Below are 13,781 nucleotides of genomic sequence, written 5' to 3'. Positions count from 1 at the left end.
CATCATGTATGTAAGACCCGCTGCATTGACCTGACCCACTGAAGCCGACCTTCTCTCTGTACTCGTTGTGTTGGAACTCTTGTAAACTGAATGACTATGGGATCAACTCCACTTGTGTAAACACTGTTTTCATCCTGGTTATTATAAATATAATATTAAAACATGCATAAAAACAATAATTCTCTTTACAGGAAATGAACACATAATAGTATTATCAATATCACAAAAATTCACTAATACTTGTAAGTTCAATAAGGTTAATTTTACTGTAGTATTGAAACTTAATTGTAAATGATAGATAAAAAACTGAGCACAGAGAGCAACCTGCAGAAATAAACTTAGCTAATCCATTTGTATGAGTATCTTACCTCAGTCAGACACAATGCCAACACATCTGCTTTGTGGCTTCTAACACCCTAGAAAATAAAACACACGAAGAGCAGCTTTAGAAATTCTGACAATGACAATTCACAAAGTTTCTTCTTACTTTTTAAAATTTAATTGTTAATTATTACTAATAATGAAAACTATCATTTTAAAGAAGGAACCAAAATTTACCATTTCTAAAGTTCCAGTTTCTGCATCCCAGAAAGATGTTCTACCCCAGGAATCTCCACTGATTATAGTCAAGTCACTAAGGAATAGGAGAAATAGAAAAAAATGTCAACATGTTTACCATGGTTTCTTTTCTAGTATTAATTACAGAGATATAGGGTTCAGATGTCAGTCATTGTCATAAAAGGTACCCTATACAATCATCTATGTCAAATTATTAACCCTTTCTAGTGCAACATTTTGTTTTTAAAATGGGCAAGTAACTTCACTCGCATTTAAATAAATTCTGTCATCAAAATAAAACTACAACTGAAATTTTCATTGTGAGCATTTTATTTGATGAATATTATTTTGAATTTGTTGTGAACAAAATAATAAAAAAAAACAAACAAAACTGCTAACCCTAATTTCAATGTTTCCTCTTCCTATACCAATTCTTATCTTGAGAATATAAATATTTAACTTTTCCTCCTGTGTTGATAAAACTTAACACAAATCTTTCTACATGTTTGTTGCTTTTTTTCTAGCTCAACTTATTAAAAACAATGAATTTGTGAAGGTGGTAGTACTAAATACAAATACAACTGACTTCATTTTCCATTTTATAGCTTTCAGGGTTTTAAAATTAGCAAAATTTATATCACCTGCAAAACTGGACTATTTTCTTCCTTGCAATGCCCAAGAACTTCATTTTTTTTTCTTATGAAAGGTACATGTTAAAGTTTCAGCTATTAAGTCAGAGACCTTTACTAACTGCTTGCCTTCATGTGAAGAAACTCAAGAAATATCTTGAATATATTGTGAAATGTACTGTAATTTACCACAACATTATAATGCTCCTGCAGTTAAAATGGTAAGAACATTCAATGACAGCATTTAAACCTTTGACTCACAGATTACAATTTGAATACTGTAACCACCTGGTCATTTTATGTTCAGCACTATCATATTGCATAAAGGTAATAGACTAATTTACTGGTTACCCAGCTTGTTTGCAATTATTTTATTGCTTTACAAAAATCCTACTCATAGGTTTACAGTAGTCTTGGTCATGCGTGAACTTCAAGGCTAAGAAGGGATTTTTCTGAATCAGTTGTACACAATATCTAAATGGAGTTCAAAGGTTATTTTAATAATTAAGATGTAGTGAGACAAAATTAATGTATAATAATTATAAGAATATACAAGTTCTTTCATTATCTGTCAAAAAGGTGTTAGCATCACCATTAAACTTGCCAACATATAATTCTAGTAGCTATCTTAGGTCGGCAGTAGTGAGCGTATTTCATAACATGCCATATAACTGTGATATGTGGCAGATTTTACTTCATTTTAAATTAAACATTTACAACAACAAAAATTTTGGGTTCTAAGAAATTGAATGGTTTCCGTGTTTTATACTTAAAGCATATGTGTTATAGTTATTGTAGTTTTGTAAATGAGTTATTACTGTTCATGAATTTAAACTCAGAAGAGAACCTGGCTGCAAAGTAATTAAGTTACTAACAACTTTATTACCAAATAGAGAACCTGGCTGCAAAGTAATAAATTTACTAACAACTTTATTACCAAAGAGAGAACCTGGCTGCAAAGTAATTAAGCTACTGATAACTTTATTACCAAATAGAGAACCTGGCTGCAAAGTAATTAAGTTACTAACAACTTTATTACCAAATAGAGAACCTGGCTGCAAAGTAATTAAGTTACTAACAACTTTATTACCAAATAATAATTACTGAGTGGCTAACATCATATATATGATACCATCTTCAGAGATATTCTGAGAAGAATTGTGTTAATAGCCAGAATATTCTTCTTGAAATAAATTGATTCAACAAGGGGAAGGGATATGACTGAATAGCATACCTGCCTTTCTAACAAGAGCTTACTGTATTGAATATGGCAACTCCCATCACACACACACTTTCTCAGAACTTACCTTAATCCTATCTCATTGAGTCTTACTATGGTCATGGATTATGTTTTCAAAACTTGCATGCTAGTGTGAGTTTACATACAACAAACAATGGCAGCAGATAAGTAAGTGAAACAATGTGATACAATTTATATAATATAGTAGATAAATAATATAAAGGAAAAAAACAAATAATAAAGAAAAGGAAAAGCTGTATATATTTATTATAACAGTTTAAATTATGTACACTGATATTTAAATTATTTAATTTCAAAAAATATACAAATAAAGAAGCTTATCCAAAGAAAAAGATACTTTATCATTATTACAGGAATGCAAAGAATTATGATTAAACCAGCCAACCAGGGAGATACTCTCTTCGTATAGAAAAGTGAAGTATATATTGAAGAAAGAGGTAAATAATAGTTTATTCTAACAATGATATACATCCAATATCCTAAAATGTCATTATTTTACATAAGATATATAAACCTCATAATGAGGGACTTTGATTTTCAGGGGAAACATTTTTTCTAAATTTGAATTTTTAAAATCATGTAAAATATTTTAATCAACACACAGAACAAAACTGGGTGAAATACTTTGGGTATAATCATGAAAGAGTTGTGATTACGTGTTATACAGAAAATAAATAAAAAATGCTTGAAACACAGCTGATAAGTCTCTCTGTCTGAAGAAAGTTACAAGTTGGATACAAAATATCTTCTGGTTTTTGTAACAGTTTTATCTTTGGTCATAAAAACCATTCTTAACCTTACTAGCACGATCAACAGTCATATCCTAACATTTGTTGACTTGCATTCAAAATTTTATTTAACTACTACTTTATGAATGTGTGTAAGTTTGGTACCAAATTGTAGATTATAATTTAAGTTTTACTATTATAAATTACTTAATTTCTAAGTTTAAAAAGTATATATTTAAAAAATCTTAAATATCAATTTTTGTATATCACTTGATATGCAAAAAGGAGCTTTGGATCAAATTAGATTATTGTGATTTCCAGATACAAAGTCTGCAATTTCTTATGAATTAGGTACTCAAATTAACAATATTGACAAGCTAGAATGTAAAATATATCTTTTATATATTCTGAAATATCATTCATGAACTGAATAAATGCAATGACTCTGTCAACTTCTGTTCATTTTGGAAAGATTTGATTACATACACCTAAATAACCAATCAAAAACTCAGAATGTCCCCCTAGTAGCTTTCTCAGTATTTTCCAAAATATTTAGGCTACAAACTCATTTTTGTTGCTTGATTTGAAATGTTTCAGTGAGCTCAAAACTTCACGCATTTTTAGACCCAAATACAGATTATGTACAAAATTTGATATAGTGGAATACCATGGTACTTGTATAGTAATTATAGTGGGATACTATGGTACTTATATAGTAATTTATGATTTTATGGTATTTCAAAATATATATACAAAACTTTAAAACAATTTCTTTTTTCACATATTCCACGTGTAAAATTTGATAAACTTTATCAGCCTATGGCAAGCAACAAACAAGTTCAAATTTCATAACTAGAAGAAATAAATGTTTATAACTCTTTAATGTTCTATATTTTAAGAAAAATTTATGAAAATTAAGAACTTATTTTTATTTTAAGAACATACATAATACATTAAACTGATTATATTTTATGAAATGCTAGTCCACTAAAATACAGCCAATAGAGATCTCTCTGTAAAGGCCACTTATAAAATCTTGGATACAGTAACATGAATGCACGTGTTCTGCATTACTGCAACTTCTATAATGATACTGTTAGCCATGCAAACAAATATATACAAATGTATATTGTTATGAAATTTAAGCTCTTTAGACAAAATGTTTGTGTTGTCAAGTTACAATTTGTAGTCATTCTAAAAGTAAAAAAAGCAGTAATCAAAATAGCAGACAGAATATAAAGTTTTTTCTAAAAAAACTTTGATAATTATTAGGAGATGTAAATATTTCATATGTGAAATATGAGAATTTTCTGATACATAAAAGTATTTTTAATCTTAAAATCAAACTTACTTTGCACATTAGATAGTCAACATTCTAAAATAAAAACATTTACAAGCAAGTCTTGGAATAAAAAAAAATCTTAATACTGTATTTACAAATCTGATATTTTGTGTGCAAAAAGTTTTGCATTGTTTATCAATATCCACCAACATTCTGGACGGATATGTGTATATTATTAAAAATCATTGTATAATTACTCTAATGGATACTTTCATGGTTATGAGCTGGATGGATACAAACCAGCTTGTGACAGAAAGGTTAAAATAGCAGCAAATGACCCGTCCAAACACAGAATATATACAATAATTAGTAATCAACAGAGTGAAATGCAAAAAATGAAATACATAATTAGATTTAGGCAGTCTTATAGGCTATCAACTGTGGCATCTAATTCTTTTTTCAAATAAAATATCTATTGATATGCAAATGGTTTAACTCCTCAGCTTTACATTATCAGTTTTTCAATAATGCTGTTTTGCATAAAATTAATTACAAATTCATAAGACTTCAAAACTGTGTTCAACCCAAACAATTCAGTGAAAGATAGGTTTAGTATTGAAGACAGTTTGGTACAGCTTAAAAGTTTAGGATTAGTCTATTGTTCTTCAATCAGTAATTTTGCTATGTTTAATGTTTAAAAGCAGTTCCAGTTATGTATTGTAATTTGTGACAAAAAAGTGAACACACATGCACTAACTATTAAAAATTCATGCACAAGTGAATAACTCAATAGCTTTACAAAATTTACAGAAATAAAATAAAAATCAAACCAAACATTAGACACAGCTTTTATCATAGAGAAGTGCAAATTTCACATTTCTAAATAAATATAGCACAAGATGAAGGAATGAAATGATCACTCTCAACTAAAGTGTTTATATTTCAATGATTTGGTCATTAAGCAAGAAACTTGCTAACAAAGACAGTAATAAGCTTTATAAATAAGTTTTAAAACAATTAGTGAGGTAGTTTCATAAAAAAATTTATGATGAATGTAGGTGTGGTTCAATAAAACTTAAACATGTAACTGATTTTGTATACCTTTGATATGACAACAGTATGTTCAAAAGCCACATTTTAAAGATTCAGACATAAATTACTTTGAAACTAAAAACATTAAGACATCAGATTTACAAGAACTAAATTATCATCACTTGTTCAAATGAGGAATTATTGAAGTAACTCACCTGGTCACCGCCAAACACCAAACAATTGTCTCTGTGTTACGTTCAAGTCTTCCTACAATGATTCTATCTTTAGCATGACCAGTGTGTACATTCCAAATCCTAATTGTATCTATAGATCCAGTAACCAAAATATCTCCTGACTTATGCCATGCCAGACAAAGAATACGTCCTGCAAAAACAGAAATATGACTTCCAAATACAAAGGACAAAATAATTCTTACAAAAAATACAAATTGCAAGAAAAAACAGCTTTTAAGTTCTAAGAAAAGTTAACAAAACAGAACAATCCTTGACAAAAAAAAATTGTGGATAATTTCATGAAAGCTAAGATTTTTTTAAATTGTACTTCAGATAGATATTCCCCAAGCAGCTACTACCTAGTGTCTACTTTTATGTAATTTCATACACATCACAAGGTTTGAACAAAGCTCCCATACCCCTACCCAAGCCAAAGTGTATTGTGCCAGCCTATGATTAAAATAACAAGAGAGTGACACATCCTCCATGTAGAGTTATTCCCAAAATAAACAGAGAAATACTGCCTGCCAGGATCCTACAGTAGTAAACTGCAGTAGACATAAACAACAACAGGTAAAGTAGGAATATATAAACAAAACTGTGGTAGCAGCAAAAAATATTGTAGATATTACAATGATGGTAACTGACCTTGAAAAGTGGACAGAGAATGATTCGGGCTCAAAAACCTAAAGAGATAAGAGAGGAAGTTGCCCAAATTTTAGGAAGAGAAAGCAACAAGGATGCTTTCCTGGAGAGATATGAAAGTTTTGCCCAAAGTCAGAAGTGGTACAAAGGTGACTGGCCAGTCTATCTCAGCCCACTTCTCACAGGAAAAGGCCTAGAAACGTATGTTGGCATGACATCAGAATATGTCATGTTTTACGACAAGCTACAAATGGCCTTGTTAAAATGCTATGATCTTACTGAGGAAAGTTAAACCTGACATCAGAGAAACTGTATTCAGTTTGTGGCATATCTATGGCAATAATGAACTCCAACTGACATGGCCAAGTGTGAAAATAGTTTTGAAAGATTAGCAGATCTATTAATATGTGAATAGTTCATAATCACAAGCTCAAATAATGTGGCACTGTTTCTGAAATTACAAAAATACATGGATGAAAGGATTAATCTTACAGGGAATAACCAGTTAAAGTCAAATCAGGGGTGGCTGACTAAGAGTAGTACGCAAGTAAAGGTTATAAGAGGTTAATAGTAGTAAGCAAGTAAAGGTTGCAAGAGGTTAACAGTAGTAAGCAAGTAAAGGTTGCAAGAGGTTAACAGTAGTATGCAAGTAAAGGTTACAAGAGGTTAACAGTAGTATGCAAGTAAAAGGTTACAAGAGGTTAACAGTAGTATGCAAGTAAAGATTACAAGAGGTTAACAGTAGTATGCAAGTAAAGGTTACAAGAGGTTAACAGTAGTATGCAAGTAAAGGTTACAAGAGGTTAACAGTAGTATGCAAGTAAAGGTTACAAGAGGTTAACAGATGAGAGATACTACACTTATAAAATAAGTATGTTGCAGATTCTGCAAGTCTATGACCAGTGCTGGCAAGAAACAACTAAAGAGTAACTGTCACCATGGATACTCTACCATAAGAAACAGAATAGAGACAACCTATGAGCTCCAATACAAGAAGAAATTACCATTTCCATGGTTGATCAGTGCACAACTAATGCCAATGGATCAACAGTGCTAGCAGTGACAAGAGCACAGGAAATGTGCTGACAAACCACAACATGCTAGTAGGTGAAGGTCATGTCAGGGACAAGAAATTGATAGTCCTGTGAAACACTGGTTGAAGCAGTACAACAGTAAGAACTAGTCTAGTATATGATGACCAGATGACAGACAAAGTTCATCTGTATGTACTGACTGAGAGAACAGTGAGAAACTTTCCCATGGCAACAATAAAGGGAGACTTTGAGGCTATGTGTGGTAAAGAACTCTTCTACAACTTGGTGACTGGCAATATACCAAGCAGTAGAAGTTTGGAGGAACCAAACAGAAAGAAACCTTATGAAGCATATGCAGTCACTACAAGAGCTCAAGAAGAGAACAGCAAGCAAGATACAAACCTCCTTCAAATTATTGAAAAGTGAGACAACCCAAGTATAGGTGTATGGAAACTGAAGGAAGCAAAGAAGAAAGATCATCCACTGCAGAAACTGTGGAGCAGAGTCTGGGAGAAAGTAGACCAACAGACAAAAGAGAAAAGACTGAGACAATAGAAGTCCAGAAGAGAGTGTTGGATCTATCAAGGTAGTTATAATGATGAAATTAAATTGATCATTATAACAACAAAATACCAAATTCATGCAATGAAGTTAACTCATGATTTAATTGTGAGAGGATATTTAGGAGCAAAACTAATGGCAGACGAAATCACAGTAATTTCCATTTGAGATGTGACCACATTTTGCAGGACATGTAAAATCCAACAAAGCATTGTACCTAGAGGGAAAGAAGCCCATTTGCCACTGGGTGAGGTGCCTCTTCATAGTAGAATCATTCACTAGAGTAGCTTTGAATTTGATCGGACCACTAGCAACAAGAGCAACCAGTAGGTGCTGACAATGTGACATGTTACCTGGAAGCAATGAGTATAGCAACAAAAGGCATATTGTGGTGATTTCTAAAGTGAAATTGTTACAGATTGTATTGTAACAATAGAGAAGAGAATAAATAATTTGTCTTATCACTTGCATTCTAAAGTAACTGAACCAACCTCTAGGTACAACTGTGGTAATTAACCGTGTAATGAACATTTGTATACATATCTGATTTGTCTTAATATATATTATTTTAATATATGCTATTAATTTATTGTGAAAATGTATTCCCACCAAGTCACAGATACTTACTGTAAAGAACTCCAGCCCACAAACACATAAAACCTGACAGCTTACTTACTGATCGGTTCAATTTTACACAAACCATGAGTAAAAAAAAACCATACTTTACTTGAAGATATTATCTACAATATTTATCCCATACCTGCAAATTGAATTGTAACTTGATAATTAAAAACTATATTCCAAAAATATAATAAACCATTTTTTGTTTACTAATTGTTTACTTAGTTTATTAATAAAGCATCTTCGATACCTCAATTAAAGTTGAATATGATTTTCTCCAGACTTTATAAAAGAAGATATAAAAACAGACAAAATCATGAAAGTACAAAGAAACTTGATTAAAAACTTAAATTACCCATAACTAGTGCATACTATTAATCAACTAGAAATTACAGTTATAAAATTACACAGCCCTTAACAACTAGCCACAGTCTTCAACTAAAACCAATCAAAGAAAAACTGAGAAATGGACAATTCTAAACAACCAGATGGAGGTAAGAATCACATAACACCTGAAAAGTGAAAGATTATGAAGGATAACACTACCATAGGTATTCTCAAATAGAAATAATGTACAACAGTAACTTGCTTTTTCAAAGACAAAAACTCACCCTCTTGGCGATCAAATGTTTTTTCAAAGTCAACTCCATCATCTTGAACATGAAATAAACACACATAACCATCTTCAGTCCCTACCTACCAGAAAGGAAGAAAAGAACAAAAAGATAAGAATAAATATAGTAATATATATTAACTTTGGTTCTGTGAACTATATTACAAATTTATACAAATTAATTACTTACTTATTAATTATTTACTTATTCACAATGAACAACACAGATTTGTCAGTCTACCACAGTTTTGGTGTTTAAAATTTTTTTTAAAAATCAGTATACAAACAAACTTGTACAAAATTATTATATAAGATCTCACATACTGATGTAATCTATTTTTTGTTTAAATTTATTCTCAATATTTTGTAGCATGATACTGAGAGCTAGGGATGTGCTAACACATTGGTGTAATGTTTTGTTTATTCTCTATATTTTGTAGCATGATACTGAGAGCTAGGGATGTGCTGACATATTGGTGTTATGTTTTGTTTATTCTCTATATTTTGTAGCATGATACTGAGAGCTAGGGATGTGCTGACATATTGGTGTTATGTTTTGCCAAGTTGCCAATATTTTAGTGTTGGCTACTACTTCGAAAATATCAATCAATACTAAGATAATGAATCTTATCTGAATCTCATGACTTGAGTTCAGTGAACATATGAAAAAAAAAATTATTTGAAAATATTAATTTCTTTTGCTAAAACAACAGGACTTTGAAAGTGCTTACAAAAACTTATTTTAGTGCAAGACAAACATAAAATATGTTTTGAAAATACAATGTAGAACTTTGTTATCCAACATTTTTGCCTCCTCCAACACAGAAGCCCCAGTCTCTTAAGATGTTTTTTTTTTATCCTTTTCACACACAAGTTTCTTTCCATGTTATTAACTATATAAACTATGGGTATAATTACCATATACAATTTTTTTTTGAGTTATGTTTTTGATAATTGAAACATGAAAAAATTACAGTGTAAATTATTTTAAAAATTATAAAAATATACAAAATAATTGGAATATGACAACATTGAAAAAGAAACAGGTTTATTTTATTTAATAATAGTAGTTCAGGCAACTACTTGTCAAAAGGCTTAATATGAAATGAATGAGTTGTATCTTTTCAGAACTTGCATTCTCGTATGAAACTATGACTTGAGAGAAACTCTATGCTAAATCAAACAACATAATAAAAGTCAAACAATACAGTAAGTAAATAAGATAAAATAAATAACAACAATAAAAGGGTTGTGCACTTTTGATGAGTGTCAACATTGATAAACTATCTAAGAAACAGTCATTTGAATTAATACGTGTAGGTATTGGAAAGTCAACATTTTTATTTATGATTTGATTATCATAATATTGTTTTCATCATGTGTGAAGTTTTATCACTATAATCTATTGCATCTCGAGCAAATTAAGCAATAAATGACACATGTCAGCATGAACTTAAATTGTTTTGGAATTTAAAAAGTGAGATTAGGTCCTGATACCCATGCTTTGAACTCAATCAATGAAATTAAAAATTATGTGGGTAGGTTGCTACAACATTTATTGTTTATATGCTGTGTTGATATGCATTCATTACTTTCTAATACTGAGTGAACTAGTAAATCTGACATTTTTGTTCCCACAAGAACAGTTTGGGTTGAATTTTGCAAAAAGCAACTCAAGAGTTATGCATGCTATCCATCCCTACTATAGCAGTGATAGACTGGATGGGAATTAGCATTATCCACCAATAACTCTTGGAATACTCTTTTATCAATAAACAGCAGGACTGACCATCACATTACAGCATCCCCATGGCTAAATGGGTGAACATTTGAATCTATGTTTTGTAAATTGCCAGTCAATTGCCCTAACCAAGGTTTCCAACTGAAACAGGTCAGGGTTTTTTATGGAAAACGTGTTTGAGGTGATGGTGTCATTGAGCTGAATATTTGATTTTTTTGTGATTTGTGTGACATATGTGATGATTAACTGAGCAATAAGTCATAAATAAAGACACATCATCTCTAGTTCTTGTTGTAAGTGTGACTTATATAATACCGTCCTTATAGGAAGTGTACAAAGATTCTGGCTTTGGACAAGACTCTTTTAAAGGAAATACCATTCTGTAAACAAATAACAAATAGTTTAGTTTTTCAACACGACAAATTCCAGATAAATGTTTATTCTACCCAACATCATGGCTTATGTCTTTATCAGGGGTCTATAAATTTCACAGGTTACAAAACAGATTTAAAATTATAGTAACTATAATGTGAAAGTACAACACAAAGCTTGGTGAAGCATACCAAAATTATTCTTGAATGCATTAAAATAACTGATCTTAAAATTAAGTATAAAAATAATATATAATAAAATAAATAACTAAAATAAAAGCCCAAAAATAATAATAATATTGTTAAAAGGGGCAGGCATTGTATCTGCTAATACAAGAATATGGATTGAATGAAAATATATTCTTTATGTGTTCTGTAAAGAAAGTTGTTACAAAACCCTAAAATTTTGATTCAATAAGATGTGTCATTAATTACATCACATTATTTGATGTAATTTTCAACAGCGGCTTCTTTGTTGTCAAAATTCCCAGTGCCACAAATGTGTTCATTGAAATGATCACGTATTGGACAGCTAGATTGAATTATGCATGAACACTATTGTACTTACTGTTTCATAAATGGTGTGCAGAATTTCTCTAAGCCATTTGTTTTATCCAAGCACTTTTTGGAGTTGAATGGACTGTTGTTATTGAAGGCTGAAGGAAAAATATATTCCTCCAGTTTTTAACCAAAATTTTGTATAATGTGGAAATTCAAACGAGATCTTTTAATGTCTGGATAAGTAGTTGAAGTGCTTTGCAAAGCTGGTTTGAGTATATATGTAACTGATGGACCTTTAGGAGAATTTGTGAAAAAATATTGTCCAGCAACTAAATTAATGCCAAAGTATGTTACTTTGCATAAGAAGCAGTTGTCTTGGGTCTTTCAGAAAATTGAGGCAGAAACCAAAGAGCAAAAATAAGATAAGTAAAGATACGATTAAAATTATGTCTCATTGTTGATGAGTCCTCAAATGAGCTTTGAAAGGCTACACTCAGTACACTGATGTCATATTACAGAATGGTTAAAAAGAGATCATGAAGTTGTACTAGTAGATGTTGCTGACTCAGCATTGCTTTGCACATGGCAAAATCATTACAGCAATATGAAAAAAAGTGGTTTGGCATTATTACCAATGAATAGATTCTACACAATACTAGCAAAAGATGGTGAATGAAACACATGTTGATAAAGGTGTCAATAAACCCCAGCATGTCAAAAATATGGCACATTTAGTTCATGCTTCTGTTGACACTACCCTTAGTTGCTCTACAATGTCAGATTATAGAAAAGTTATCATCAACTTTGATGCCTTGTTTAAATTTGTCTACAAATTATAACACCGATATAGTGAAGAGTGTTCTGAACTTTGAATTGAAAATGTAGTGAAAATTCCAGCTGTTGTTCCTACTGCATGGTTCTGTTACTTTCTGAATCTACAATACATGCAAGTGGGCTGGCCTGACAAGTTTTTTGAAGAGAGATAATGTCCTGAACAAAAGATGTTTGACATTAAAGAAATCATTCCTATTCACCTACAGCAATAGGCTTGTGTTTCTAAAGGAAAAGCATGAACCAATTTTAACTGTTCAGAAGACAGAGATGGTGCTATACTACACAAGATGTACCACATTATGGAAGTTAACCTATCCGTTTGCTTGGAACGGAGCATGTGGTTTGTCGTTTATGAGAGAAAATCCATTAATTACTTCTGTGAACTCTAAGCAAAAAATGAAAGGTAACAACTGAAAGAAATTAGTTTACCACTGTAAAGAAGACGTGAATACAAGTAAGAGTGTTGGATCCTTCTGTGAAGTCAGCTCAAAGTTATGAGTTTAAAAGGAAATGTTTTCCTTTGTGGCAGACGTAACAACTGAACACTGCACATAACAGAAACCTCTCCACACAATCTAGAACTTGTAGCAGTGAGATTCTGGAAGAATGCTACATCCAGATTCCCATCTCTGTCAGAGACAGCATTAATTCAACTTTGAATTCTGTCTGGGATTACAGCAGTTGTGTGCTTTCAGTAAATTGCATTATATTTAAAGACCATACTAGAGTAAAATGTTTGAAAATTAACACTTCTTCTTACACTGAATATTTTATTTCTGGTACTTAACTCTCCTCACACAAAGCTACCTCAATCTTCTTTCTACCCTCGAAGCACTGGTAGAGAATATTCATGCTAAGTGCACAATTTGGAGACAATGAGCAATATTGGAAGTAGTCCACATTCAAGCATGAACAACCTATTTCAACAGATGGTAAAAACAAACAGCCAAAAACATGGTGATACAACAAATTTGTTGAAAAGAAATGTTGTGGAGACTGTGATCTTTCATATCCACCAGCCTAACAAGTGTAAAAAATAACCAATTAGCATAACAGTGGATCTTGGGAAACAAAGGTTCCAGGGAATAAAGTTTGGGAACATAATCTCCAAAGGAGGCAGTATAATAGACAGCATAA

General features: G+C 31.2%; 1 protein-coding gene across 1 annotated transcript; it reads right to left on the bottom strand.

The window, feature by feature from the left end:
* Window positions 1-2: 2 nt before the first annotated feature.
* LOC143231299 (U3 small nucleolar RNA-associated protein 4 homolog) lies at window positions 3-9,280 on the bottom strand (the record flags this gene model as incomplete). The annotated part of the gene is given in 4 exon segments (XM_076465849.1): window positions 3-134; window positions 559-634; window positions 5,706-5,874; window positions 9,196-9,280. Coding segments are annotated over 4 exon segments (462 nt in total), but the record flags the coding sequence as incomplete, so codon positions are not given.
* Window positions 9,281-13,781: the final 4,501 nt, after the last annotated feature.

This window comes from Tachypleus tridentatus, chromosome 11 (assembly GCF_004210375.1).
Source record: "Tachypleus tridentatus isolate NWPU-2018 chromosome 11, ASM421037v1, whole genome shotgun sequence".
Classification (NCBI taxonomy): Eukaryota; Metazoa; Arthropoda; class Merostomata; order Xiphosura; family Limulidae; genus Tachypleus; species Tachypleus tridentatus.
Note: the sequence above shows the minus strand (reverse complement) of the source record. Positions and strands in the feature narration are given on the sequence as shown.